The sequence below is a fragment of the Phaenicophaeus curvirostris genome, chromosome 12 (assembly GCF_032191515.1).
Source record: "Phaenicophaeus curvirostris isolate KB17595 chromosome 12, BPBGC_Pcur_1.0, whole genome shotgun sequence".
NCBI classification, from domain to species: domain Eukaryota; kingdom Metazoa; phylum Chordata; class Aves; order Cuculiformes; family Cuculidae; genus Phaenicophaeus; species Phaenicophaeus curvirostris.
The window spans coordinates 10,762,941-10,790,042 of NC_091403.1; the positions used below are offsets into that span (position 1 = coordinate 10,762,941).

At 51.8% G+C, this 27,102-nt stretch overlaps 1 protein-coding gene across 1 annotated transcript; it reads right to left on the reverse strand.

Annotated features, from left to right (window-relative positions):
• Nucleotides 1-316: 316 nt before the first annotated feature.
• RGMA (repulsive guidance molecule BMP co-receptor a) lies at nucleotides 317-25,366 on the reverse strand. Its single transcript, XM_069866517.1, has 4 exons — nucleotides 25,261-25,366; nucleotides 18,190-18,305; nucleotides 5,418-5,929; nucleotides 317-2,881 (listed from the first exon to the last, which is right to left on the reverse strand). Exons 1-4 carry the CDS (start codon nucleotides 25,272-25,274, stop codon nucleotides 2,180-2,182), a joined length of 1,344 nt encoding a protein of 447 aa, XP_069722618.1. The 5' UTR covers nucleotides 25,275-25,366; the 3' UTR covers nucleotides 317-2,179.
• Between the last annotated feature and the right edge of the window lie 1,736 nt (nucleotides 25,367-27,102).

Consider the following 27,102-nt stretch of genomic DNA (forward strand, 5'->3'; position numbering starts at 1 on the left):
CTTCTAAAATAGGGATACCCCAACCCCAGCACGACAGCCGGCCACCGCTGGAGCACTCACCTGGGCAGCAGGACCAAGCCACATCATAAACAGACATTTCTTGGATGGAAATTACCCCAAAACCACAGCACATTGTGCCACAGGGTGATCGCTTTATAGGCAAGGGAAGTACTGACTTGGTGGCACCCTGGGGCGTGGCCAGCTAAAACTGCTTTCCAGAAGCTGTGCATCTTCAGAGGGATGCTCTGCACAGCTGCTGTTGGCTATGGGGTAACACAGCAAGAAAATGTTTCTTTTTGGCTTTCAAAACTTGGGGTTTGAAATTCTAAGGAAGACAAAAACTTGGTGCTTTCTTTAATGAAGGAAAAAAAACCCTCCAAATCAGTGTGGCTGAGCAATTAGTGCATTGGGAAGCTAAACTGTCCTGTGCCGTGTTCCAGTGGTTGCTCTCAGCGCCTCCAAACTGCGATATCCTTATTTTAAAATCTCCCTAAACAGAATACCTGGGGCACCAGCAAACAAAGCAAGGAGTAAAGTAGTAAACACATCTTTTTTTTTTTTTTGTTTTGTTTCTTTTCTTTCCTTAAACATTTAAAAACCAATTACATCTCTTCATCTGTACAGTCACACGAGATCAATGCCAGGGCTCTATATATTAAAGAGACAATATAAATTACATCCATTGACACAATTTTGCATTTCTCTGCTGCTTTACAAATGGAGCTCTAGAGCTGTTAGGACACAATGAATAGTCACGTTGAGTATTTACACCAGGCTGCCAATCGTAGCCTGTTCCCACCTCTTTTGGTGCTACCTTATCTCATCCTGCCTGGAGACCTTCCCTGCGAGCAAGAGGTGCCCCCAAGACTGACATGTGTTTTGGGGTTTCTGGGAACTTCCCCCTGAGGAATGGAGGGGACACCCCTCAGGAGGTCTCAAAAATAAAGACTAAAGGTGGTCTTGTTTGTTCAGTGAGCAACGAGGTGAATAACAGAGGAACGTGGAGAGGAGGAGATGGGCAGCACTATGTGGTGGGGGAAGGAGATTATCGATAGTTTTGAGGCAGGGAACAGACATCTGGGGCTTCTGGGAGGTCCCCTGCTGCATCCCATCACCTGGATGGATTTCTAACATTGCCCTATTTCTGATTCAAGCCCAGAAGGGCTAAAGGTGCAACTGGTCTGCAGTGGGGTTGCAATTTGTGGCTGCAGGGCAAGGAGTGGAGCAGAGACCTAGCAGCAAATAAACAGAGTGCAACACTCCTGCTCCATCCCAGGGCCTGGCCAAGGCCTGGCCAGGCAAGGGGGTGCAGAGCTGGAGGGAGGTGTGGATTGAGTCTCCCCACTGAGCAGCCTCCCTACTGCTAGTTTTAGGGGACCGGGCACGGAACGGCACAAGGAACTCATCCAGTGCCAGGCAGAAGTTACAGAAATCGCTTGAATACTGGCCAGGTTTCTCCCATTGCCATCAAGAGTCCTCAGTGGGTCCCAGCAGAGACAAGGGAGCCAGGAATAAAACTACTGAGTGAGCCAGTTGAATGAACTGGCTAAAAGAGATGCCCTTCAAACCACAGCAAGCTCAAGGCAAAGCTTGAGTAATGTGTCCCCTTTGCACCCAGAAGATGCCTGGCACTGGAACCACTCTCCAGTATTTCATCCCCTTGCACCACTGTCTACAACAATGGGACTCAGGGGAGAGCAGGACATGTCCGAGAAGTAGAGCCCGGCCCTGGCGAGCAGAAAGCTGAGCCCCATCATTCTGGCCCTGTCTTGCTGCTCCACACCCACCTTGCAGGCTCTGCTCTCTGAAGACAAAGCCACATTCACGCACACCAATGTCACAGCCATCGCGTGCATTTTTGGGACCTGGGAGAGAGCTACAAGGAGATAGAGGCTCCTCAGCACTCACACTACCGCGAGGAAGAAGAAGAGAGGGAGAGGTGAGGAAGGTCCAGACAAGGTACAGTCCAGTAAAAATTCCTGACTGGTCCTATTGGCAGCACTTTCCTCCCAGGCAAGAGGTCGGAAGGTGGAGGACCTGGTGCCAGAAAGGGGTTGAGGTCTGAGGACAACCCTCGCGGCTCCAATATCCAACCTCCTATTGTCATGTGCCGCCACCTCATTCACAGTCTCCTCCTGCTCCCCTTTCCCTGCTCTCCACAGTGCGAAGGAGCAAACCTCTATAACAAGCCCAACCAACACTGACTCAAACACAGCAGTGCTACCCAGAGGCCGTGGGGAGCCCCCGAGGGAGCTGTGTTGCCTGGGGCCAGGTCCCGTGTCCTTTCATAGAGGTGCAGCTTGTCTTTGTTGGAGTGAAGCATCTTCACGTCTTCAAAAGCATAGTAAGCAGCCAGCATGAAGTTGACATCCCCCGTGGTGAGTAGGTCAAAGACGCAGGACTGGAAGTAGAGGTCCTCCACGGGCAGCTTTTCCCTGCACTTGGCCGTGGCCGTTTCGTACGTGAAGGCCTCGGGGGGGGCCGGCAGGCTGGGCCCCTTCCTACGAGCACGGCTCTCTGTGGCCTGAGCCGAGCGGACGGTCTGGAAGTCAATCTGCTGGTTGAGTGGACAACCACGGAGGCACAGGTAGAGGCCCTGACTGTCCCGGTCCTCCACAGCATTGACCACCTCCTCTGGCATGCGCACAGCGAAGGTGAGGTACCGGCCCACCTGCCTCACCACGATGGTGGTGCCGATGTACTTTGCCTGGATCTCGATGTGTTGGCCTGACACCTTCTCGGTGATCTTCAGGCTGTTGGCTCCATGCTTGTCCCCACCGTTCTTGGAGCCATCGGCAAAGGCAGCAGGGAGCTCATCCATCTCTGCCTGGTATACTTTCTGGTCCACACACTCCTGGAAGCTCTTGAAGATGATGGTGAGCTGGCAGGGAGGAAAGGGACAAGGTCACAACCAGTGATGACCACCCGAGAGCACACAGGGAGCGGCTTGGGAGGTGGAGGAGCCATCTGCCCAGCCCGGCCAGGAGTGTAACCCTGAGCTCCAGAGCAGGTGCTTGATCCTAAGAACCTGCCTTAACTTTTAGGCACCCAGACATGGCCATCCTGCTTCAGCACAAGGATGAGGACACCGTGTATGGAGTTAAGACCCAGACACTGGCCTAAATGTACCACCTGAATCTGCACTGTTATCTCCAGGCCCAACACAGGAGCTCCCTCGTAGCTTGAGCTGGTCTGAGTCTCACTACTCACAGGCTTGTGGTGGCGTGTCTGCACATGCAGCACTGCCTTGCCCCCAGGGCCTAGCAAATGGCAGAGGTGGAGGAGCCCTGACTGCCCTAGAGGTGGTGGAGCTTCTTCTCTGGTTCCCATGGTATCTACATCCCAAGGGCTGGACTTCTTCCTTTCTCTGGCCACTGGCACACCAACAGTCTCCTCTGTGCCCCAGAACATGTCATGCTCCACTGCAACAGAGCAGACACACACGTGTTCAGCATGTTCGAGTGGGAAGGCCATTCTAGGGGTGATATCAGCATAGATTTGAGCCCAACGTGGCACCCCACCCTTGGCTGGGCTCAAACACAGGTCCCTGGCTAGAGGAAGGACCTCACCACACTTGTTCTTCCCTTGCTGACCTGGCAGTGACAGGATGGTTTAAAGAGGAGGATCGAGTTTGCATTGAAGGAAGTGCAACTTGCTCTTCTTCGCATGCAAACTCTAAGCTTCCTCTTTCACTCTCCTGCAAACTTGCTCTTCCTCTTCCACCTCTTTCCACGAGAGAAAAGCAGTAAGAAGGGCCTCCCCCCGATGCGGCCCCCATGAACACTGAGACCTGGCCAGAGTGGGGAAGCCTGGAGGATGATGGCTCCAGCAGCTACAGGACAGGGAGGCCTGGAGGCTGAATATGAAGGGCAATGCTGAGGCTCCCCAAGGACTACGCTGAGCATGGTGGTGGTTCCCAGCACCTCTGCTCCCCATGGTGCTGGCGAGGAGTCCACAACCCTAGAAATGTCCCTCTTTCCCACCCATTCCTCTGTGGAGTGCCCAGATGCTCCCGGTCCCATGGCAGCCCTGCTGTCCTCTCCTAAGCCACGTCAGGAGGCACCACTGTGCCCTGGGTTTCAGCCTGTATGACCCCTTGCATGGACTTCCGTGTCCAGCCCTGCTTCTGGTTGGAGGAAGAACCACAGCTCAGAGAATATCATGCAAAAACAGAGAGCCCCATGGACTGAGAGGCTCCCATCCTCTCCACATGGTCCTCTAGCAATGACCCAGTAATGCTTTCCACAGCTCATGCTACAGATCTCATGACTAACCCCTCCTTACCACAAGCCCGTGAGGCAGATAATGGGTGAAAAAGTTCAATTAACACGGTGATCCTGGGATCCAGTCTAGATATTGCAGGTCCCCGGGGTCCTTAGGGACCACTACCCTCAAGCTAGACTTTCTTGCAAGCTTCAGCAGGTTCTGATGTCTTTTGGTAGGTGAGGAATCGAGAGCATCATTAAGTATCTTGAAGGAGGTTTTTTTAGAGACACATAAAATGTCAGCTCCAGCTCAAACTAAAAAAGTCACCTCCAGAGCTGAGCAGCAGTCCCTATCGTACAGAAGCTTCTCTCCTCTTCCCACACACAGGGAGAAGCAGATCTCCCAGACATGGCAGGACAGGACATATTCCAAACGCAAGAAGATGCCTCCTACTGAGCCTCCCACTTTTTGGCACAAAAAGCAGCCTGTTAGCTTTAGAAGTCGTGCACCACAGAACAACATGTCAGCTCCAGGTTTCTCCTGAAGCTGAGGCCATGTCACACAAGTCCTGCTGTCTCACAGCAGCACATTTTCATTTCGTCGTTTCTGTTTTCTCAGTGTTTGCCCTGTCCCTTCAGGATGTTTATTTAGGCTGTCAAAGTACCGCTAGAACAGACTGTGCCCTACAAAATGCCTTGACTCAGCTGCAAACCAGAGAGACAATTACAAGCCTGGGCAAAGGGGAATGCAGTGCTAGGAGCTCGGCTCCCTCCAGGACTTTCCCTGCAAGCTGGAGTCTCCCTGGAGGTCAGTCTTGGGTTTGCTTGGACCTCAGGTGTCCCCCAAATCTTGCCACCATTGTTCCTGGTCTGGCTGTTCACAGCATCCTGGAGTCCCCCAGGTGGGAGCCCTCTTAACTTGCCATCTCTGACTTTGGCCACAATTGTCCTCTGAGCTGCAGCATCTCAGCCTGCTAACTATGATGGGACTGGATGGGCTCAGGTAGAAACCACGGGCCACTTAGGGGAAGGTGGGAAGGACGGGCATATGATATTTAGGGCCAAACACTAATTCAGAGGAGCTCCCACCCGGTCATACCCTCCCAAGGAGATGTGCAAATGGGTGAGGAACGAGACAGCAGAAGCAAAGGCTGTTCAGAAGCACCTCTGCCCTTGCCCACCTCTGCTCACAGGGATGGACCCGAGGCTCACCTTGCTGGTGGCGGTGGCTGTGGAGCCAGGCAGCACAGGCGTATTGGTGACCTGGACATTCAGGTAGTTATTGTCTATAAGCGGCCAAGCCCCTTGCACCTTGCAGGTTTGGAAAGTGTCTGTGAAAGTCCTGAGGTGAGGGTCCCCGAAGAGCCCGCAGTGGGTGTAGTTGGGGGCAGCCGAGTGCTTGTGAAAACTCTTCTCGTAGTGGCAGATTTCAGGGCTGTCAGAGCGCTCCTGGCTATCCCCAGGAGGCAACGTCCGCAGGCGGGGCTGGGATGTGGGGCCATCCTTGGAGCAGTTGTGTTGCACCATGAGATCGTCTATGCCATGCACGGCTGAGTGGTAGGCCAGGTCCCCCCTGCAGGTGCGGGCGGTGCGGCGGGTGCAGTGCGCGTAGGCACGAAGCGCCGTGCAAAACTCAGGTGCCTCCTCCGTACCCAGGTGGTGGGAGCCCGACGTGGCTGCCCAGAACTCAGAGTTGCACTTGAGAATCTTGCATGGAGATGTCACTGCGGGAGCAGAGGAAAAACACAAGGAGGTCAAAAATGCCTGTGTGTGGGACATCCAACTCTACCCCGCATCGAGAGGCTGGTGTCCTCCTCCTGCAGCCCAAACTCATGACACTGGTTCTACCGCGTGACGAGGTCTCGCTCACCAGACATGACCCTCTCACATGACCCAGCTCTCAAGCATCAAAGTCAAAGAAACCAACAGGATCTGCCCCAATTTAAGCCAAGAGGGGAAAGAGTATCCAGCCTTTAGAAGAATGCTCCTAGCGGGGAAAAACCACAGTGGGGAAGAATGGGATGAATTCATTAGCAGGGATAAGGCAGGACCATTAATGTGGGGGGAGACGTAATGAGGTTTTTAAGGCCTTTTCAGGACATGACATTCACAGCCCTGTGCTGCATGAATTACTATACACGGTGTCCAGACTGACCTCTGCCAGGGCAAAAATCTGTCTGCCTTCCATTGCCTCCTCTGTGGGCATGGGGAAAGCCAGCTCTGGCATGACTGTTGTGCCCCAGACACATGCTGAGGAGCAGAAATTAGAGCAGGATCTGCACTGTGACCAACCCTGCAGCAAAGCCAGCAGCCACCCCACCATCCTCGGGGTTGAAGCGCTGCCAGGAACAGCGCTTGCCTGTGTCCCTGTGCCCCCCCTGGAAAGAAGCAAGAGCCAAAAAAACTCTTTATGGCCTGCTGTGCACCTCTGCCCAGCCCTGGGAGCCCGTTCCCGGCCACGGCTCGCTGAGACAGAACAAGAAGCGGAGGAGAAAAACCGGCGCAGCAGGGTGTGGGGGCGCCAGCTGAACCCCCCCCTCCCCTTCGCACCCACCTCGCGTTGCCCATGCAGAAGCGAAGCCAAAGACGGCAGAGCCTTCGCCAGGCTCAGCCAGAGCCCCAGTGCTTGCCGGTAAGGGAGAGGAAGGCAAAGCAAAGCCAGATCCTGTTTTCCTTCCCCAACATCTGCTCCCTGGGGCAGTGCGGTTCCCCTGAAGCAGACTTGAAAGCAGCCGTACAAAAAACACACACGGCCATCGCTGAACAACGCACCAACACCACTCTGCCCTTGCCAATCTGCAGCCTTGCTGGGTGAACCTATGCTCACATCATTTAAAATTCATGGTGTTTTCCTTCCTCTCCTCTTAATCGACCCCCTCGGAAGACCTGGAAACAGGATGAGCTCAGACATAAAAGGCAGCAGAAGGAGAAAAAAAGCACCACCGTTTTCAGATGCTTTTGTAGTGCCTCTCGCAGGTGAACACGTATATTCCTGTCTCGGGCTTTGTTTAGAAGGAGGCTGGTAGGGCATCTGTGCCAAAACCATTTCAGATTTGTTTAAAAAGAAAGTTACAAACCCCAGTATTGTTTTAGGGAAAACAGTATGTTTGAGTTTTAAACATTGCAGTGCTGGAAACCTAAACATAGTTGGTGCTGGAAAATCAGAAAGAGAGACCAAGGCTATAAAACACTAACCAGTCCAGCTTTAAGAAGCAAGCCTGACTCCTCTCCCTTTCCAAGAAGAGAAGTGCAAATAGGAAATGGTGACAGGTTCCTCAGAGTTTTAAAATTTATGTTTAACAAACTCAGCTGCTAGCAACAGCAGAGAGAACCCAAGAGCTGTTTTGTCTTGGCAGCATCTCATTTAAACCTGCAAGAAGCCTTTAACTAATAATTGACCAGAGGTGACTTGATAACAAGCTTTTGACCTAGGATAGGGGCTCACGCTTCTATATTAAAATACTTATTATTTTTGTCCCTTTTCAGCCCCAAGTGTTATTTTCCACTTCTGAGTGGACTACCCCCATCACAGCCACTGGCTTGCAATGGAGTGTACTGCTCAGTGTTCCCCCTAGATGAGATGATGCGAATGATGTCTTGTTAGCAGCACACAGAAAAGCCTGGCTTGCCAGCATTGCCCACCTCGATTCTGGAGGCTACACGTTCAAACACGGCTGTTGCAATATGCTATAGCTGGTGCTGAGCTCAGAGGGAGAAATAATGCAGGCGATGGCACACAGAGGCACAGTCAGAGTGAGGGGACCAAAGGAGTTTGCTGGCACGGGGAGCACAAGCAGGGATATTTTATGGCTAGGCACTCTTGGTGCAGGTTTATCAGTGTGGAAAATGAGGAAAATGCATCTCACACCCTCTGATGAGAGTCTGTGGGTACAGCTTTGCAGATCCCCCAGGACTCTCCTAGTGGAAGGCAGGAGTCAGAAAAGCACATAAGAGTGTAACCAGTGTCACCACTGCCAGTTATCCCAAACAGTTGTGGCATCAGGCAATTAAAATCATTGCTCTCCTAGTAGTTATGCTAATGCACAGCTTGAGGATGCCTTGAGGTTGCATGCAGCTGAACGCGCTGCTGTCACTGCAGAAAGACTTGCCAGCACAGCCCCAGGAGGAGCTGGAGGACACATCCCTGGACATGCAGGACCCACGCAGTCCACCTCACCTGATGGCTCTGGGAGGCAACGGGACACGCTGTGCAAAGCTGTACCCTGTGAGCAGCTTGCAGAACCCAGGCTGCGGCACGCTCCGGCTACTCTAGCCCTTTGGCTGCAGTGTAGAGGGGATTTTTTTTTTTTTTAGTAGAAGTAAAGGCATTGCCTGTTGCTCTTTAAGGACATGCTTCACTGGCGTGGATCAGGAGATGCGGGCGTGAGTTGTGGCAGCCTATGGACAGAGCAGGCTGCTGCAAAGCAGCCACCCGACACTCAGCGCTAAACACATCCCCATCCTGAGGATCCCTGGCCACCACAGCACCTCGAGGACACAGATGACTTTATAAGGTATTAAGTTTAAAAAAAAAAAAAAAAATCAACAAAACCGAGAGCAGGGAAACCCATCTCCTTCCTCCCGGGGCCTGAAGGGGGAGCGTTCTTCTTTAAGATGTTATCACTCTGGTTTTGGCACGGGTCCCCTTTTTGCTCTTGCGCTCAGGGCCCCATATAAGGCCAGATTTCCAAAGCCAGGTGCCGCAGAGGCAGAGTGGAAAGGGGCTCCACACCCTCCCCAGCTGCTCACGCCTCGCCTTTCCCATAGATGTTTCTTCAACCGCACTGGGGGGTACTGGGTTTGGCAAACCCCTTGCTGTGGAGGAGAGCAGTCTCCCCCTCCTGACAAGCACACCTTGCTCCGTCCCCTCTGGCAGCAGCTTTGGCACTGCGGTGCAGGCTCATTTGTACCCAAGCCAAGAAACAATGTTTATTCAATTTCTCATAATCTATTTTCCATCGACTCACAATGGATCTGTTTTTCAACCACAGATGACTTAGCACGGAAACAAACCCCTCTCGAGTAGGAACACAGCAAGACTCTCCCAGGATCCCTGTGACACTCCCAGGTCTAGGTGATGCCACCACCCTTCAAAGGGTCCTTCATCCTAGAAACAGGTGACTTCAACCCATGCTAGTCCAACCATTTCCCAACCTCCCACTTATCTTTTCTCCTTTCAAGAGCTTGGTGCCACTCAAACCAGGTACAAAATTTCCTTTGGTATCTTGAAACCAATGGGTTTGGAAAGGTTAAAGTCAGAGGAATTTGTTAATTCACCTGGACTAAAACAGCCCCCCTGGACTCTGGCACAGCATGGTGCTCTGCACTCGTTCGGGTATAGCTCCCAGGAGGACTCCTGCAGTCTGTGCAGTCTGAAAAACCACCTCTTTTCTCAGCAGGCTGTTTCAAGGGTTTATCACCTTTACAAAACACAGGTTTTGGTTCTAAGTGGATTTTATCTGATTTCATTGTAAGGACATAAAAAGAACTAGTGATTTTCTCCAAAGCAGTAAAAGGTCCGTTAGTAACCAGTATGTTTCCCACAAAGATATTTACACACTGCAATCAAATCACTTGTCAGTCCTCTAGATAAGCTAAACGGTTTGCACTTTTAAGTTCTCACTGAAAAGTGTTTGCCCAGCCCCACCACCAGACCTTTCCCTGCCAGGCTCGTTTCCTGCAAAACCTACTCCTCTGAAGAGCAATACTGGTGCAGAACACATGCTCGCCACCCCTTTTGCCAAGGTGTTACACCAAGATGTGCTGTTTGGCTGTGACCTTCTCCCTGTTTACACAGCATCAGTCCTCCCATCCTGCAAGCATCCCACGGTCCACCTCCCCCAGCTTAGGAACCTGGGGTATCGCATGACCTGGGTCCCACTGCTCTGCCCTCACAGTTGGTACATTATGTTATGTGCTGTTAAATTAAGCGTTCAAACGTATCACCTCCACACATCTAACTTTAACAGCCTCTTAATTAGAAGTGCCCCCATCTTCCCTTCAGCTGGTGTCAGGTTACCTGGATTTCATTTACCTGAATCATGCTTTTTCAGAAAACTAGCTGAAAATTGACAATTCATCTGTTCTCCTGTAATTTCTCTAGCAAAGAGAATTACTGGTGAGAAATTTCAGTAGGCAAAAGCCAATTCTTTAAGACTCTTCAGCGCACATTAACCAGACCTGTTAATTTTAAAGCATTCACTACTAAGAGATGTTGTTGAATATCCTCTCGGTTACTAACAGGCTGGAAAGTATTTCATCACCCACATGTGATGCAAATACATCATCCTGCATCTTTCCAAATATACGGACTGAAGTGTAGATGTGCAAGCCTCACACACGCAGTAAAAGGCTTTTTCAGAGAACACAGTAAAACCTAATTACCTTTGGCCTCAGATCTGAGCACCCAGACTTAGGCTCCTAAACACGTATTTATTTAAGTAATCTAAATAAACATATTTATGCTGACACCTCAATAGGAAAGACGTGATTCTCGGAGGTACTAAATACCAGCAACAACTGCCAGCTTCAAGATGTGCTCCCAGACAGCAGTAACAAAATGACTCCAAAAGAGTTAAAAAAAAAAAATAAAAGAAAATCACATTGCTCCTCAAAAGCCTGCCTGATGGGATCCTTCCAGCAAGACTTCAGGTATCCAAAGCAAAACCAGAGGGGATGAAAGACATCAGCCCTTCGCATCCAGCCCTTTGTGTTGTCCTTGTCCCAGCAGGGAAGTCTACACAAGCCACCCTACATGTTGACCATGCTTGAACCCACGTCTTGGTGCAAGGGTGAGATGCATCAGCCAGTGCCTTGTCACACCAAGGGACAGATACGAGCCCATCGGTGCCATCCACAGCCCTGATGGATGGGGTGTCATGGGCTGGGTCAGCTCTCCAACAACCCTAAAGGGCATCGAGGGAGACCCAAGGGCCACCTGACCCAAGCTTCGCTAAAGGATTTGTGTGGATGGCAGCGCCGGACTCTTCCAGCGACCTCCTTTGAACTGTTAATCAAGCACAATCTTGCAGAATAATAGCCTGGTTATTATTGTCTTGTTTGCATAACAAAGAGGCCCAATAAAACTGATTTGACTGTGCTCAGAGGGGGTGTGAAAGATCAGCCCTGAGAAAAGAGCTGCAGGAATGCAGCAAACTGCTCCAAAGCCTCAACCCAGGAAGAAAGACAATGCAATTTGCCATCAAGAAAAGCCCAACAGACCAATAAATTACCCATGTGCAAAGGGATTAGATCAGGTTTCAGTTGCGCTGAAGTTGGGGGAGGAGGACCAGGAGGAGGGAACTGAAGGAAAAAAATAAACCTGACTCTTAAAAGCGCTGGACCTATATTTTGCAAGGGCGTGCATGGGGAGGTTGGTTTGGAGGGGCCACCTTCCACGCTGGGGCCTGGGGGTTTGTGCTCTCCTCCACTAGCAAAAGCAGCAGATGCATTAAATCCAGGCAAAGGAAGTGCTGATAGAGGGACTCGAGAATACACCTCAACCTATACAGCTTCTTTTAACCCAGTCCTTGTCTTGCTCAAGAGGATGCTGGGGAAAGGCTTTTTCCAATTCTTTTAAGTCACAAGAGGCGCACTGAAGGAGTCTTCTCATTTTAACCCATGTCAGTCACTAAAGCACCTGGATGATCTGTCACAGTCAACTCCCTTTTGACCTCAGCACCAAGTTCTCGGACCCCACCTCTCCTGGCATTGTGGAGACACAGGGCAAGCATAGGAAGGAAAAAAGCAGAGTCAGTGTCTTCACCAGCTACAGCACGGTTGGATGCTGCTGAAGGAGCCCTTGATCATTCCTGTCACTTAGTCAGCTCTTCTGGCTCAGAGAGTCAGCTTACCGCTGACCTGGCATGCTTAGCGGGGACAAATGTGTGTCTCCTCAGCCCCTCAGGGCCAGCATTGCTCTTCCACGCTCATCTCAACATCCCCATACAGGGAGTAGGATGAATAGACACCACTGGAAACGGTGGAGCTCATCAGTCGGAGACAGGAGTGGCTGCAGCTGATGCTCTGAGAATTACTGGCAAATCTTGGGAAGTTCTGGAGGCGTGACGGGCTGAAAGGAAGAACCAGCCTTTACAGCCAAAGCAGCCAAAAGTTGCACATTTGCTCTTAAAACTTCATCCTGGGATTCTGGCTTCAGTGGTGCCTTTGCTGCAACTGTTGAGCTTTCACCAGCTTGGAGGAAGCAGCACAGGTGGATGGAGGACGCAGCTTTTGCTCCACAGACACATACCGCGAGCTGGCAGATGGAGGATGAGGAGAGAGGGATGCGATCTCCCATTCTCCATCTGCAGGAGGGTGCTAATGAAGCTGGCTCCCCGCCACGGCATGCTGCGGGCTGGAAAGTGGTGCTGGAGCAGCACACCTGGGCTCTCCCAGCTGGGGAGCACAGAGATGCTTTCACCAACAGTTCTCAAGAGCCAGGAAATCTCCTTGAGGGTAACGGTCCATTTTACAGATGAGGACGCTGAGGATTTGAAGGGTTTCACCCAAGACAAGCCAGGTGCAAAGAGGTGGATTTGCTCTCTCATCCCCTGCATGAAGCATCATCCTCATCTTCCTCCCGCTGCCAACACCACCCGTGTCCTCATCCTTCTGAAGCAGCGTTAACCGGACAAGGCCACCTCTGCCAGCCACCCCCATCACCAAGCGCTTCGGGTTTCCAGCAGACACAACCCTCCCCACGCTGAGCTGTTTTCCCAGGGTGCCTTTGAAGGCACGGCTGCCACCCACTAGCGCCTGAGGGCCCCCCAGGTGTGGCAGCAGGTCCCTCGCCCTTCTCCCCTCACCCGGGCCACGGCGGGGCTGGCAGGGAAATGCTTTCTCCTCACAGGTGTGGATTCCCTCTAGGAATAATCATCCCGCCATGCTCTTGTGAAATTTCAACCCTTCAAACGCAGAGGTAAATGAGACACGAAATGAGGAGATGAGAAAAGCCTGGAGCACATAAATCTGGATGAGGCAAATTTATACAACTAAATGCCTGCCAAAAAATTGCAGCATCTCAATCAGAGGCGTTGGTTTGTGTGCAGGGCGTGGGGTGGCAGCTGCACGGCTGGTGGGCAACAGCACCACGAGCCCACCAAAACCAGCACCCAACTGATGCTAGAGATGCAGCCAGGGATACAGGGATCCACTCCCCTCCTGCGGACTGGGTTCCCACCCAGCACCAGACTTGCTCCTTGTCGCTCGCACCCCACGGAAACCACAATATCTGTTCATCCTTCGCAGCCACAGACCTTCAGAGTTTTGTGTATTTTTAAATGCATCTGATTGCTGTCTGCTCTGGCACTCAGGTTTTAATTTTAAGAGGAAAAAGGAACTTTCTAACTGGAACCCACCAGGCCAGTCCTGCTGCTCTGCACGCTCCCATCACCAGAGCAGCGATGCTCTCATGAAGAGCAAAGTCTGGAGCCAGGATCCATCCCTAAACCACATGTCCTCATCATCTCAGAAAGGCGTAAGCGTGGCTGAAGTGTGTCATATGGCAAGGGAAACAGGTAGCCTGTCCAAAAACCAAAATGCTGTAGATCAAGATTAAGGCTTTGGGAACCAAAGTCAATAGCTGTCCAGGAAAGAGAAGAAACCGAGGGAGAAGAAAATACTTCGGGCCTAGGTGAAGCTTGCTCTTTGCCTGACACATAAAAACACTGTATATGCAGGGATAGCTCTGCTTGCTGGGAATTAAATGGCTGAACTCTCTTGGATGCTTCTGCAGCGGAAAGCGGGACTCAACACCCTTCTGGAGCCCCACCCTGAAGGGTTTACTGTTCTCACATCTGCAGGGACACCAGCCTCTGGCTGCCCCACACACCACGGCCAGGCCATTAAGACAGTGGCTCAGTCTGCGTCTACAAGGGCTGCGTGTGTGTAGGAGCCAGCTTGTTCTCCGCAGTAAGAGCCCGATGACTTCATCAAGGGGATGGCATCTGGTTTTGCAGTTGGCCATAATTCAATTCTCCCCCTTGCTGCAGGAATTTCAGCTGGTGAAGCAGTGATTTACTCAGGAGGGCTGCACTTGAGTGCAAAGCAATCTTGAGGCTACAATCGAACGCCCTGTTATTTTGAGAGCTCACTGAAAAGGGAATAAATATCCTCTTCTTTTCATCCCAGCAGTTGCCAAGTGCTGGGTTCAAAGCTTTTTAAAGGCATTTAGGGGCTCTCCTCTTACAAGTGCGTTCCAGATGCCATGCATGGCCAGGCAGGGCCCTGCCTGCACAGATCACTCCTGATGATCAGCATCAAGACAGTATTTGCCAGGACAGCCAGAAAAAGGCCAGACACCCCCTTACCTGCACCATCACAGCTGCATCTCTGAGCATCCCCTATTCTCCCCAAAACCTATTCATTGTCACCCCGGCACACACCACTCCTGCCTGGCAGCAGCCCCAAGTTCACCCCAGCAACCTCCAAACCGCCTGAGACCCTAATGCTCTTTTGGTCCTTGGCTCCCACGCGCCTCCTTTTTTCAGTTTGGTGTCTGCTCCAACATGCAAAGCAAATCAAACCCATCCAAATAGACCAGGCCTCCTTGTCTTTGGCCTTCTTTACTGTCCTGCTAATGCTTAACCCTTGGGAGCTGCAGGACTCAGCTGAGGAGCCTCCTAAGGGGCTGAGGGGGGGCTCACTCAGGCTGTACACAGCCCTGCCAGAGCCTACAGCTGCCTTATGTGATGTGCCCATCAGGGAGCCAGAAGAGAAACCACAACACTCATTGTCACTGGCACCTGATCCAGCACCACAGCCCAGGTCTCTGGGGACACCAGGGTGGTGCAGAACCACCCCCCCAGCCCCGTTAGGAAGTTTTTATGGCTGCCCAGCCCTGTGAGTGCTTTCATGTATGTGCACATCCAACTCAGCTCAGCTGTTCGGGTCACAAAGAACCAAAGCTCAGCCATAAAAACCCAGAGTCGCTCTTAATATCCTCCCATTCCCAGTAACCAAGGGCTGGGAATTTCAGGCTTTTCTGTGGAAAACAGGCAACATATCCACCCCATCTGCATTAAAAACAAGGTGCCTCCTTCCAACAAGCCTTTGCTGGCAGTTGCAGAGAACTCCCTGTTCCAAGTTTGAGACCGGCTCTGAATGGGCAACAAAGCAGGGAAGCCAAAATATTTCCAGGTTTACGTTTGAATCCCTCCCTTCTCTGCCCTGACAACATCCCGCACAGGGATGCTCCTCCCTCGCCACCACCTTTCCCGTTCGCGGCTGGGGAGGCTGTTGTTTTAACAGCCCCTGAGCCCCCCTTCTCAGTTGCAGCCTAATGCTGCCATCACGTCCCTCCCTGCAGCTGAGACAAAAGCTGTTTGTCAGCCCATGCACTGCACCTCCAGCAGGGATGGATGTGGAATCAACCATACTGCTCAGATGGACCAAGGGCAAAATATTCCAGTTTATTTTGAAGACAGGAATGGCTTTCCAGCCGAAGCAGCAAAGCTGAAGACAAACCAGGAAAGTCAAAACAAACCAGAGTACAGGGGGGAGAGCAAAGCCTTACATCTGCAGCAGAGCACTCGGGGCCAGATTTTTAAAGGAGGGAATCATAGAATCACCAGGTTGGAAGAGACCCACCGGATCATCGAGTCCAACCATTCCCATCAATCACTAACCCATGTCCCTCAGCGCCTCATCCACCCGTCCCTTAAACACCTCCAGGGAAGGGGACTCAACCCCCTCCCTGGGCAGCCTGTTCCAGTGCCCAATGACCCTTTCTGTGAAAAATTTTTTCGTGATATTCAGCCTGAACCTTCCCTGGTGGAGCTTGAGGCCATTCCCTCTCGTCCTGTCCCCTGTCACTTGGGAGAAGAGGCCAGCACCCCCCTCTCTACAACCTCCACTCAGGAGAGCTTGGACACGAGCACAGGGAAGGGTCAGCCAACCGCCCTGGAAAATCATCCAGGGAAGCGAGAGCAGTCGTGAGCATCCAGCCCTGGGACCTGGGAGAGGCTCTGAGCAGGAACCATCAGCCGTGGGCTGCTCTGCCAGCTGCCCCGTGCTCGGAGGTCACCCCGACCCAGCTGGGGGACCCCCGGGGCGACCCCAACCCGAGGGAGCCGGGGCTGCGGGAGCCACCTCGGAGGCGGCAGGGCCAGAGCAGCCCGAGAGGGAATCCAGGCTGGGCACGTGGTGGGGGAAGAGTTAAGCGAAAAAATAAATAAAGCAGGACTCGGCCAGGCACCAACCTGCCATGCCGAGTGCCCTGCTCTCTTCACGACGGCTGCAAAGCTTCCTCAGGGCTGGAAATCTGCTGGGAACCCACAAATTCCCAAGCGCAGCCGGGAAGAAAAGGGGCAAAGGATATTACGCCAGGGGAATAAATCCACCCCCCCTTTTTTCCTACCTTCCCACCCCAAAAAAAAAGCTTTCAACGCAAGCCCCCGGCGTGCTCCCAGCCCAGGCACGGGGAGCCCCATCCCCGCCTGCGCCCTCCTCCCGCGGGCTCCGGATCGCCTCGTTCTGCCAGTTCTTTGCACCTTATTTGACTGCTGAAGGGAGAATCAAACAAAGCAGGCGGCCAGATCGCCTATCAAGTTCTTTCTTGCACCGTAAATCTCGCAGCCTCGACGCTTTGCAACTCAAAACGCTCCGAAAAACGGCGTTAAGCAACACAGATGGGAGCAGCTCCAGAATTTCCAGAACACACACACACACAAAAAAGGGAGGTTTCAAGCTTCCAGCCTGCTGGGAGAAACGGGCTCTGGGGGGACACTGCAGTGCTAAGGGCAGGGCTGAAAAGGCTCGCTCTCCTTCAAGAGGGAAAAAAGGGGGCAGGGAAGGGCGTAAAGCTGTTATTTATTTATTTACTGCATGTGTGTGCAAGAGTGCTTCACCTACGGTTATGCAAAAGGAAGGCACAGCCCATTTAAAAGTTAATAAATTAAAAGGAGGGCGAAGCGTTGCTAAACTCAAAAGATAAACGGGGAGATTTAAACGTTAGGGCTTTTCTTTCTCCCTCCTGTTTTCTCTCCTTTTCCCCCCCCTCTCTGCATATGAAAAAAAAAAAAAGGAGGTAAAGAAACTGGAGAGTTTTGGAAGGAACAAATCCGCCTCTGTGGACTGGGTTTCCCCTCCCCCAACAAAAACAAGCACTCAGGGCTTGAAGGAATTTGCAGGCAGAGATCTGCCAAAAACATTGTGAAAAACTATGGGGGATTCATTGGAAACAGATGGCGTTTTCAGCTGCAATTCTGAAATTCTCTCCTTTTCTGACACAATACAAACAAACTGGGGACGGGGAGGCAGAGACCCGCGATAGGTGCGAGCGGGGAAGGGCTGGCGGGCGGGGGCTCCAAGGACCATTTGGTTGCCATCCCGCCCTCGGAGAGCCCAGCAGCTCGGCCAAGGCAAGTTTTTTGGTTTTTTTTCTTTCCGAAATAACGATGCTGAGCCCCAAAGCCCCCAGCCCGAGGCCGGGGAAGGGGGAGCCCGCTCGGCGCATCCTCCCCGTGCAGCCCCCCGGACACCCTCTTTTCCGAAATCACAAAGCAACGACCCCTGTAAAGGCTTTTTCCCTCCCCGGGGGGGCTCAGAGAGGGAACCCCTCGCCGCAAAAATCAAAAAATTGGTATTTGGGGCGTTAATGTGTACGTGACCCCCCCCAACCCATCCCTCCCTTCAAGGCACAACCGGGAACGGGAGAACAACACAACCTGCCTGACACTGTCAGCAACACCCCCCCGGCTGCCTTTGATTTTCGACCATCTCCTTCCTTGTGGGATGAGGCAGCGGGGAGACAAAGAAGATGAGATCAAGGTAAAACACCCACCGCAACTGCTTGAGAAAAAGGGAATTTTTTTTTGCGGGGGGGGGGGGGCACACACCAAACCTGAGCCCCTAGTCGCTCGTTTTAAACATGTGGCAAACTGCTGCAGAGAGAGGGAGAGAAAGAGGCCCAGGGGCGGGGGGGAACAGAGGCGGCTCGAGAAACACAAGGGAAAATTCTTCAAATAAAGAGGCTGTTCCTTACCTGAAGGGAAGATGCAGAGAAAGACAGGGAGGATTTGGAAAAGTCCCAGGGCTGTGGATCCTGCCCCTCTCCCCATACCCATCCATCCAGCTCGAGCTTTAACCACTATCCTCTCCCTGGAAGAAGAGTTTAAAAAGGGAATAAAAAAAAGGGGGGGGGGGGAGGAAGAAAGGAAGAGGAAAAAAAAATAAATCAGTCGAAAGAAAGAATTGGAAAAAAAAAAAACCCGAAAATCAGAAGCCGCACATGGCTCCACGGAGCGATGCAGGGACGGGCGGCCCCAGCTCCGCACTGAAAGATTACACAGACTTTTTCTCCTTCTCCTCCTCCTGCTCGCCTTCCCCTCCCATTACAAAACAGCCCCGACCATCAATCATCGCGGCTGCGTCCAATGCCGGCATCGCCTCCCCCTCCTCCGCCCGCCTCCCGGCTCCCGCGGCCCTGGAAGGGGCGGGGGCACGAGCAGCCATGGAGGGAGCGGCCACGGAAAGGCTCTTCGAGACCCGCACAAGGGGTTTTGGTTTGGATGTTGGTTCTTTTTTTGAGCCACCCAACCCTCCCGTGCGCTGTGGGGAAGGGGGGCGGGCTGGCGGTGGTCCCCACGCAGAAAGGGCTCTGGAGATGTCGCCCCGTGTCGCCGCTCTCGGGCATCGCAGCTCGGTTGTAATTGAGGAGAGGGGCGTCCTCCCCCCGCACCGGGAGCTCGGCGCCCACAGCACCCTCCGTGCCTCTTCCCCACAGGCCCAACAAGAGCGCTTTTGATTTCCCCGAGATTAAGCAGTTTGGGTTCGTGGGGCCATTGTACGGTAGGGGGGGGAAACTGAGGCAGGGGCTGCTCGGCGGCTTGTGCGGGGCACGGATTGTGAGAGCGACACTGTGGCCCCCAGCCTGCTGGGCATGGCCCCCCCTGCACAAGGAGCTCCTCCACACAACAACGGGTGGGAGCATTTCACAGCCTTTCCAGGTCATTCACCAGCACTAGCAGTGGTGAAATAAGCCCAGACGACTCGGAAACAGCAAGTCTCACAGATCCTTAGCCTTAGACCAATGCTCCTTGGAGAGGGGGATAACTATTGGGGGTCCCTGAATCTAGTTGCCAGCCCACTCAGGACCGGTGGAGAGGACTAGATGTGTTCCTGCACTCTCTTGGGACCTCCACCACAGCCCAGTCTGCATTACCAGCTCAGGTACAGATTTGGATGTTCAGCTCTTTCTGCAGTGAAGTCTCACCAGTTGTGCTAGTACAGTTGTCCTGGAGGTCTCACCTTGTAAGATAAGAACTCCTTAAAGACCCTTTGGCCAGCACCCTTCCTGCTTGTGGGCCATGAGGATGGAGCAGCAGCTTGAAACATATGAGCATTTTTCTGCTAGACTTCAAATTCCTGCTCTTTTCCACCTCCTGTGATACGGCAGCTGGAGGAGGTGAGCAGATTGGACCTGCAGCTCCACCATCTCGGGTGGCTGCTCCACCCAGGAAAGGGCTAGGTCAGGAGGGAGACATCCCCTTAATAGCTTACTTGGATCTCTTTAAAATTTCCCTTGAAGGATGTTGTAGCCACAGTGAACTAAGACAACTTCACTTCTGAATAAGCGTGCCCACGGGTGCACAATACACTATAACCTCCCTGTTTTAAATCATTAGCCCTCCTTTGACTGCATCCCCCGTACCATCCTGAAAAGATGCTGGTGGGTTTGCACAACCCTTTTCCCAACTCTGACAATGCCCTTTAACAACTGCTCGTTCCTCCTGCAGTTTGGTCTGGATCTGGGATGTTCCTTCACTTTGCTTCTAGTTGTCCTGGAAATCCCCTTCTCTTCTGCCTCACAGTCACCCTTGAGAATGTTTCTTGGAGAGATGATCGCCTAAAGTCTCCAAGAAGAGTTTGTGATTTCCTCCTATTGTGCACTGAATCTGTGATTCACCTACAACAAACATCCCATGGAAGGTGAGGTGAGGAAGAGGAGCTGTTAGTGAATATCTACAAAGGAAGCTAACAACACCTATCTAGTTCTCCTTGGAGAATTTGAGACCCCTTGCCTCAAAATGAAGGAGGAGCTTCACTGGGGCTTTACCCAGGCTGCAACTGGAATGAAAATGCTGAAGCTTTTCCATCTGGGACCCAGATGGGATCCAAAAATCCTGGGGCTTTGCTTGCTTGACTAGAGATCTGTCTCAGTCCTGATCCTTCTACAGCTGCACTCAGATGATGTCCACTAAACTCAGAAGGAGCTCTGTGTGCAGAAGAGCTGCCAGACTGGGCTGAGCCGGGCAGGAGATGAAAGCTGCCAGGCTGGATCCAGACCTGTAGCAAAGGCAGTGTGGGAGGAATGCCTACTCGAAGCACCTCTTTGTGGGGGAATGTCAAACAGGAGCAAATACATCCAAACCCTGCCAGCTGCTGCTACCACCCAAGAAGAAATGCCTGCTGATGGGATGTGTAGGCAGCTGGAGTTGGAAGGGGCCTGGAAAGAGGAGGGAGAGGGTCCATGAGCTGGGGAGAGCCTAGGCAGAGCAGAGAGAACTAGGGGATGGGGGTTTAAATTCCAAATCCCTTCCTCTTGCTTTCACCTTGTCCTCTTGCAGTGCAACTTTTGCTTTTATTTCAATGAAAAAATATTGCTTCTGCTATTACCCCAGCTGGTGACATATAGTGTGATGTATCTATTTTTAACTCAAAACCCCATTTGAATTGTGAACTTTTAAAATCCAGCTGTTGAATAGCTGCTGCGAGGCTAGTTCGATTGTTTGACCTAAACAGCCACTTCAGTATTGCCATTTTGTGGCAAGCTGACACATTGCAACAATAGACTGGAATGCAGCTTGAAGCTTATTTTTAAAATAAGACCATTGTTGGAGTTTGTGCCTTTGGTATAGGGTCCACTGTGCTGCCATGAAGCAATGATCCAATGCCCATGACTCCAGCTTGTAAAAATTTCTCCTTTATTTTGCTTAGTTGCATCATGCATTGCAAATGGGATTACTGGTTTTGGCACAAATCGAAGCAGAGGATTTTGCTGGAGAAAACAACAGATGTGTCCAAACTGTAACTGCAGAGCAGGAAAAGGCCCCAGATAAGGTGTGTTTCTGAAATCCTGCTCCCCCTTCCAGATTTTTTTAAATAGCCTTCACCTTTCAGATCAGCTGAATCAAAGAGCTGGACTTGACATCACTTACTGAAATGTAGTTTATGTGAAATTCGGATCTCTGCCTTGCTTAATGGGGATATCTAGGCTTGAAAACGTGGAGCGACTGCGTTTTCCCCTGCTCCTTTAGTTCTTTCAGCCCTGCCGGGGCTCCCCATTTAGGCAGCAGGAGCTCAGTGCTCTTTACAAACAGTATGTGGGAAACCACCCACCGCTAAAATACAAACACCTCTGAGGCACCGCAGAGTTAGGCTGTGCAGCGGCTCAGCTCCAGGGGTAAAGGCAGCTCCGTGGTCACATACACAGTGATTCTCGTGTTTGGTGTCATTACGGAGTGGTGACATGCAAATCACAGCCAGCGTTAGCCGACAGCGTTCTCCGAGGTATTTGCAGAATAAGCAGGAAGATCCAAATTCCCAAGGGAAACTCAGCCGGAATCACTTGTCTGAACTTTACTTTTCTCTGCTCTCCATCACACCGTGCGTAGCTGTGGGCTTCAACAGGGCTGAATGAACGTGTCTAATTTGAACCCTGAGGTTTACAGATGATAACCTCCCCTTACAGCCTTCCTAATGGAATTATTCACTACCTGTAATTATATGGCTAAAATAGTAAACATGGGTATTTCTGAGGACTCTAACTAGTAGTTAGAGGTATGGATGTCAGGGCTCCTGGTCTGCTCCTGACTCTCCCATGAACTTTCTGCGCGGCCACTCTTCACACAACTATCTCAGCACAGCTTCCCTGTGTGTCATTCCCATCTCTGCCTCAGGACACGCGTTAAACCAACACTGCCTGGGGCCTGGCTGGGATAAGCCATGATCACCCGTGCAGGAAGCTAATCCTGAAAAGTTCCGCTCTGATATGTGTTTGGGATAAACATTGAAAAAGCAAATTGCTCCCTAAAGGAGAAAGAAAAAAAAGTTTGGAGTAGAAACCCACAGGTTGTTTTCTGGAGGTTTGACAACTGATGCCAAAATGTTCATGGATGTAAAACCAAACACCTGTGCTCTGAATGGGCAGGAAAAAAAACTCTGAAGATGAAGGAAACAACAACAACAAAAAAACCCAAACCCTTCATCTTTCTGCAGTAACAGCCACACCTCTCAGGTTTGTGATACTGGGAAACACTGCAGTTAATTTTAAAGGCTCTTCTTTTACTCTTCATCCAATTCTTTTCAGTCATTTTACAGTTTCCCTGGCTGACACGATGAGCAGATGCTCTTCTCTGGCTGTGCACCTCTAAGCTGCCAAATATGTAGCTAAACCCCCTTCCGTCCTAACCTCTTGCCTTGCAGCGGCTGGTAGAGCAGCTGACAGGGAACGCATCCCCCCCTTCTCTCTGGGGCTCTGCACTGAGCTTGCACAGTGACTGACCAGAGCAGGTGGAAGTGATGGCACCGAGTGGGGCTTTGAAAACCAACCCACTCCCGCATAGCAAAGGTGCAGAGAAGAGTTTGCTGGTCAAGCTCCACAGCTGCCTCTATGAACATCAAACTCACCAATGGGGCGATGTAAAGAGGTCACTGGGTTGAAGGTGGAATAAAATACAGCTTTGTAACACCGAGAAATAAAATAGCAAGAATGCTTTGTAGACCTACATCTTTGCACCCCTAGATTAACTGATTAACAGCAGCCCTAACTGAAGTTGCTGTGGGTATCCGTGCTCTAGGCTCTCTCTTCAAAGTTCCTGGTCTGACTTCACAGCTGTTAAGTCACCTCTAAATACTCGCTACCAGCCAGGCTGGACAAGCAGAAGGGAAGATGGGCTGGTGGAAAAATTTCAGTCTCACGCGTGATAGAAAGCAAAACAAGCAGGAATATTTTCAGTCAAATAGGGTTCATCACATCAACTTCTTTTTGACTGGTGGCATTAATTCATGTCTCTCCCCTCTCCTCTGCCTGCAAAGCCTTCTGGAGTGAAGCCCAACTCCTACCCATGTAACCAGCCCTTGTTCGGCAGTGTTTGGAGGGCTGGCTGGAATTCACCATCTGTATATTTAGTTCTCTGCAGGGAGCTGGTCCTCCTGGCTCAATCTCCTCTTTGGGGTAAATATCAAGAACTATTTCTTTAGTGTATCTTCTTCACATCTGGGCTACACTTTAAAAAGAAGGAAGGTGGGCTGGGAGGTTCCCAAGAGCAAGTTCTAATGGCCAAATGTCAGCTCAACAGAAAAGATGGTTAAATCTGAAGCTCAAAATAATAAGCGGCACAGAAGAATTGCAGAGAGTCTCGTGTTTATCAGCAGAGACAGAAACCAGTCTGTGTAATGGGGCAGTTGTGCTCTGCTGCTTTTAAAAACTACTGGTATCTTGAGAAAGTTCAAACATAACTCCCTAATTGCTTCCCTCTCCAACCAGCGGGTAAGCTAAGGACATCTCCTAGGTCTCATTTAAAGGTGGGAGATGACATGGAGTGTTTGCAAATCTACATCCTCAACTTGTTGAGAAAAGGATGTTTGAAGGATCCTATGGAAAAAGCTCTGTGAAACCCAAGCACCCTGCCCAGGTCCCCATGTGTCAATTCCTGACAGTAACGACCAGAAATACAACCCCACTGCAGGACACCTTTCCTGTTTTATCAGTCATGAAATACTAAGTGACAGTGTCACCAGCTCATTTAAAACCTTTTCCTGAATATCTGGGAGAGAGACATTTCTTCTTACGGGGAAAAAAAACAAACCAAATCAAATCAAACCTTTAATCCAGCAACTCTACAGGTATTTTGGCAAATGAAACTGGAAGTTTCGCTGGAGGGAGAACAGCTCGGAGGTGGCACCGGGTGCGCCCGGCTCGGGCTTTGGAGTCGGGGCTGGGGTTTGGAGTCAGGGCTGGATCCTGGGCTTGGGGCTGGGACTGGGGTTTGGAGTTGGGGCTGGATCCTGGGCTGGGGCCCCACTGGGTGGTGCTGTTATCCCTGCGCCGTCTGCTAAAGTATCCAGTTTGCAAAATAAATGCAACCCAACGCCGCCTTAAACCACATGACATAACAGCAGCTTGCGAGCTCCCATTAAAATCTCAATTTGGGGAAATTGATTCTACCTCTGAGCAATTGCCATGCAATTACTCCAACAGACAGCAATCAAGAATCACATCAAAACACCAAACTTTCATCTCCTGCCTCGCAACCACCACCACAACAAAAAGCACCTGTCTTGCAAACACAGCCCCGTTTCCTTAAATATATATATTGTTTAGGAAGGGCATCGTGCAGGTCTCAATGTGGGAGCAAACCTCGACAGGGGCTGCTCTGGCTGGTGCCTCTGAAATGTCCTGGCTGGGGTTGTGGGCTATTTACGGACTCGGTTTGTCAGGAACAAAGTCTCCCCCACCAGCCAGACATGCTCGAGCTGCTTTTTTGCCTCTCCCTGCGCACAGATGTGGCCACCCCTGCCCACGTCCCACATCTGTCACACACCATCCCCACCAGCCCCTCTCCCTCCGAGCCCGTGGCTTTGCAGCCACGGGAATTGGGGAGAAGCTGCCCAGAGAGGTGGTTGAGTCGCCATCCCTGGAGGTGCTTGAAACACAGGCAGGTGAGGTGCTAAGGGATGTGGTTTAGTAGTGGGCAGGTACCCTCGGGCTTGATGATCTCAAAGGTCTTTTCCAACCTGGTGGTTCTACGATTAAGCTTTGTGTCCCCCGCAAAAGAAGCGCTCCGGGATGAGCCCATCCAAGGGAAAAGGAGAAAATACGGGGGAGGGTATTTTTAGTCTTCATCAGGGGTCTGCGAGGAATTATTCGATTGACTTAGCCCAGCAGGGTGCATTCTCAGTGGCAACCGTCAGAAGGGACGATAAATGAATAACCGCATGCACGCCAGGCTCGTATCGAGCCGGACAGAGGGAGGAAAACGGCAAGAATCGAGGTGTCTCATCCAAACGGGTCGGAAGGGAGGGAGGAGGCAGCCGGGGGGGCCCCGCTTACCTGAGCGGCCGCATCAGCCTCGCCAGCGGGGTCGGCGCGGGGAGCGGCGGCTTTATTTATTTCCAGGGGAGGGGGGGAATAAAACAAAACTAGAAACCCAAATAAAATAAAATAAAACTCAATAGTAATAAACGCGGCGGCGGGAAGGGGTGTGGGGGGGAAGCCAACCGCAGGCAGCCCCCCCTGCCCTGCGCAGGGGAGCAGCTCAGCGGGACGCGAGGAGCCGCATCGCCCTTCGGAGCATGTGAGGAGATAGAGCCAGATAGGGAGGTCCCCTCCCTCCCTCCTCTCCCTCCTCCTTCCCTCCCTCCTTCCCTCCCTCCTTCCCTCCCTCCTTCCCTCCCTCCTTCCCTCCGCACACGCGTGCAGCGGCGGAGGGGGAGGCCGGGCGGAGAGGGAGAGGGGGCGGCCCCCGCTGCCCCCCCTGCCCCAACACCCCCTTTTCCTCCGCTGGCAGGGGTGCAGGGGTGTTTGCAGGGCACAGCCCTGCCGGAGTCGGGGGGATCTGGGGGAGGTGGAGGGGCGTTTGCAGGGTCCAGCCCTCCCGGAGCTGTAGGGATGCTCCACCTGCAGCAGGAAGGTGTATAGACGGGAAGGGGGTGTGGGGGAGCACCTCCTCTCCAAAGACACGGCACATAGACTCATAGAATCACCAGGTTGGAAGAGACCCACCGGATCATCGAGTCCAACCATTCCTATCAAACACTAAACCATGCCCCTCAGCGCCTCGTCCACCCGTGCCTTAAACACCTCCAGGGAAGGTGACTCAATCGCAGCCTCTGCCCGTGTAGGCACTGGAGTGTCTTTCTGTTGACGGAGGGACTGTAGTTCGGAGAGGGAAGGGGATCCAGGCCATGGAGCTCCCATGTTGCCCTAACAGCCCCTCGGTGTAGCCCCAAACCCCCAGCTGCCCCAGCACCCAGCATTGCCTGGAGCTGGGCAGTGCAGCGCCCTCCAGCCTCCCTCAGCCCTTGGAGTGAGCCTACAGTGAGCACCCACATCCTACAGAGGCCTGGGGGCACCGATTTTTGTCATGCATGGGTACCAGGGTGCCTGCTTTGCTGCTGTGATGGGAAAGCTCTGGGTGCAAGGCTATGCCAGCCAGAATGTCAGACACACAATTAATTACTGCAGCCCCAGAGCCACAAATGTGCTAAGTATGCTGTCGCTGTAGTGCATGCATAATAGCAGCCCTTTGCAAACTGTTTCTTTCTCCTCTTTCTTTCTTTCTTTCTTTTTTTTTTTTCTTTCCAGCATAGGATACAATTGCAGAAAGCACACAGCGGCTCTCTGCTGCTTGATTAAGTCAGCAGTGAAGACGAAATGTGTCTGCACAGCTCAGGCTTAAGGAGGGATTTGAGTGTGTGTTAGGTACAAATTAGAAAATGGATGTGATTTAATCACAACAAATCTAAATAGCCCTGCTATGGAAACCCTGCCATCAAAGACATCTTTTTCTTAATAGTGGATACTACCGGTATATAGTCCTGACAAAGGAATAACGTGTTTGGGGATGAATAGTTAAACAAGAACAGAGAGGAGGCTGGGGAAAGCCTGATGTATACCAGATAAGTTATCAGCTATAGAAGGAACGGCTTCCTTCCGTAATAATAATTTGCAAATCAGTTCACAGTTCTGGATACTGTCATGTCTGGATACTATAGTACAGACAGAGCTGCTTCTGTCAGGCCAGGGATGCTGCACAGACAGGAAACCAGGCACAAACCCTGCCTGAGAGGAGGTAAACTGCATGTTCAGAGAAGCCCAAGTGAATGCAGCAGACAAAGAGAAGGGAGGGAGAAGTGATCGCAAGCCCAGGCCTTCCTGCAGGTGTGCACAGTG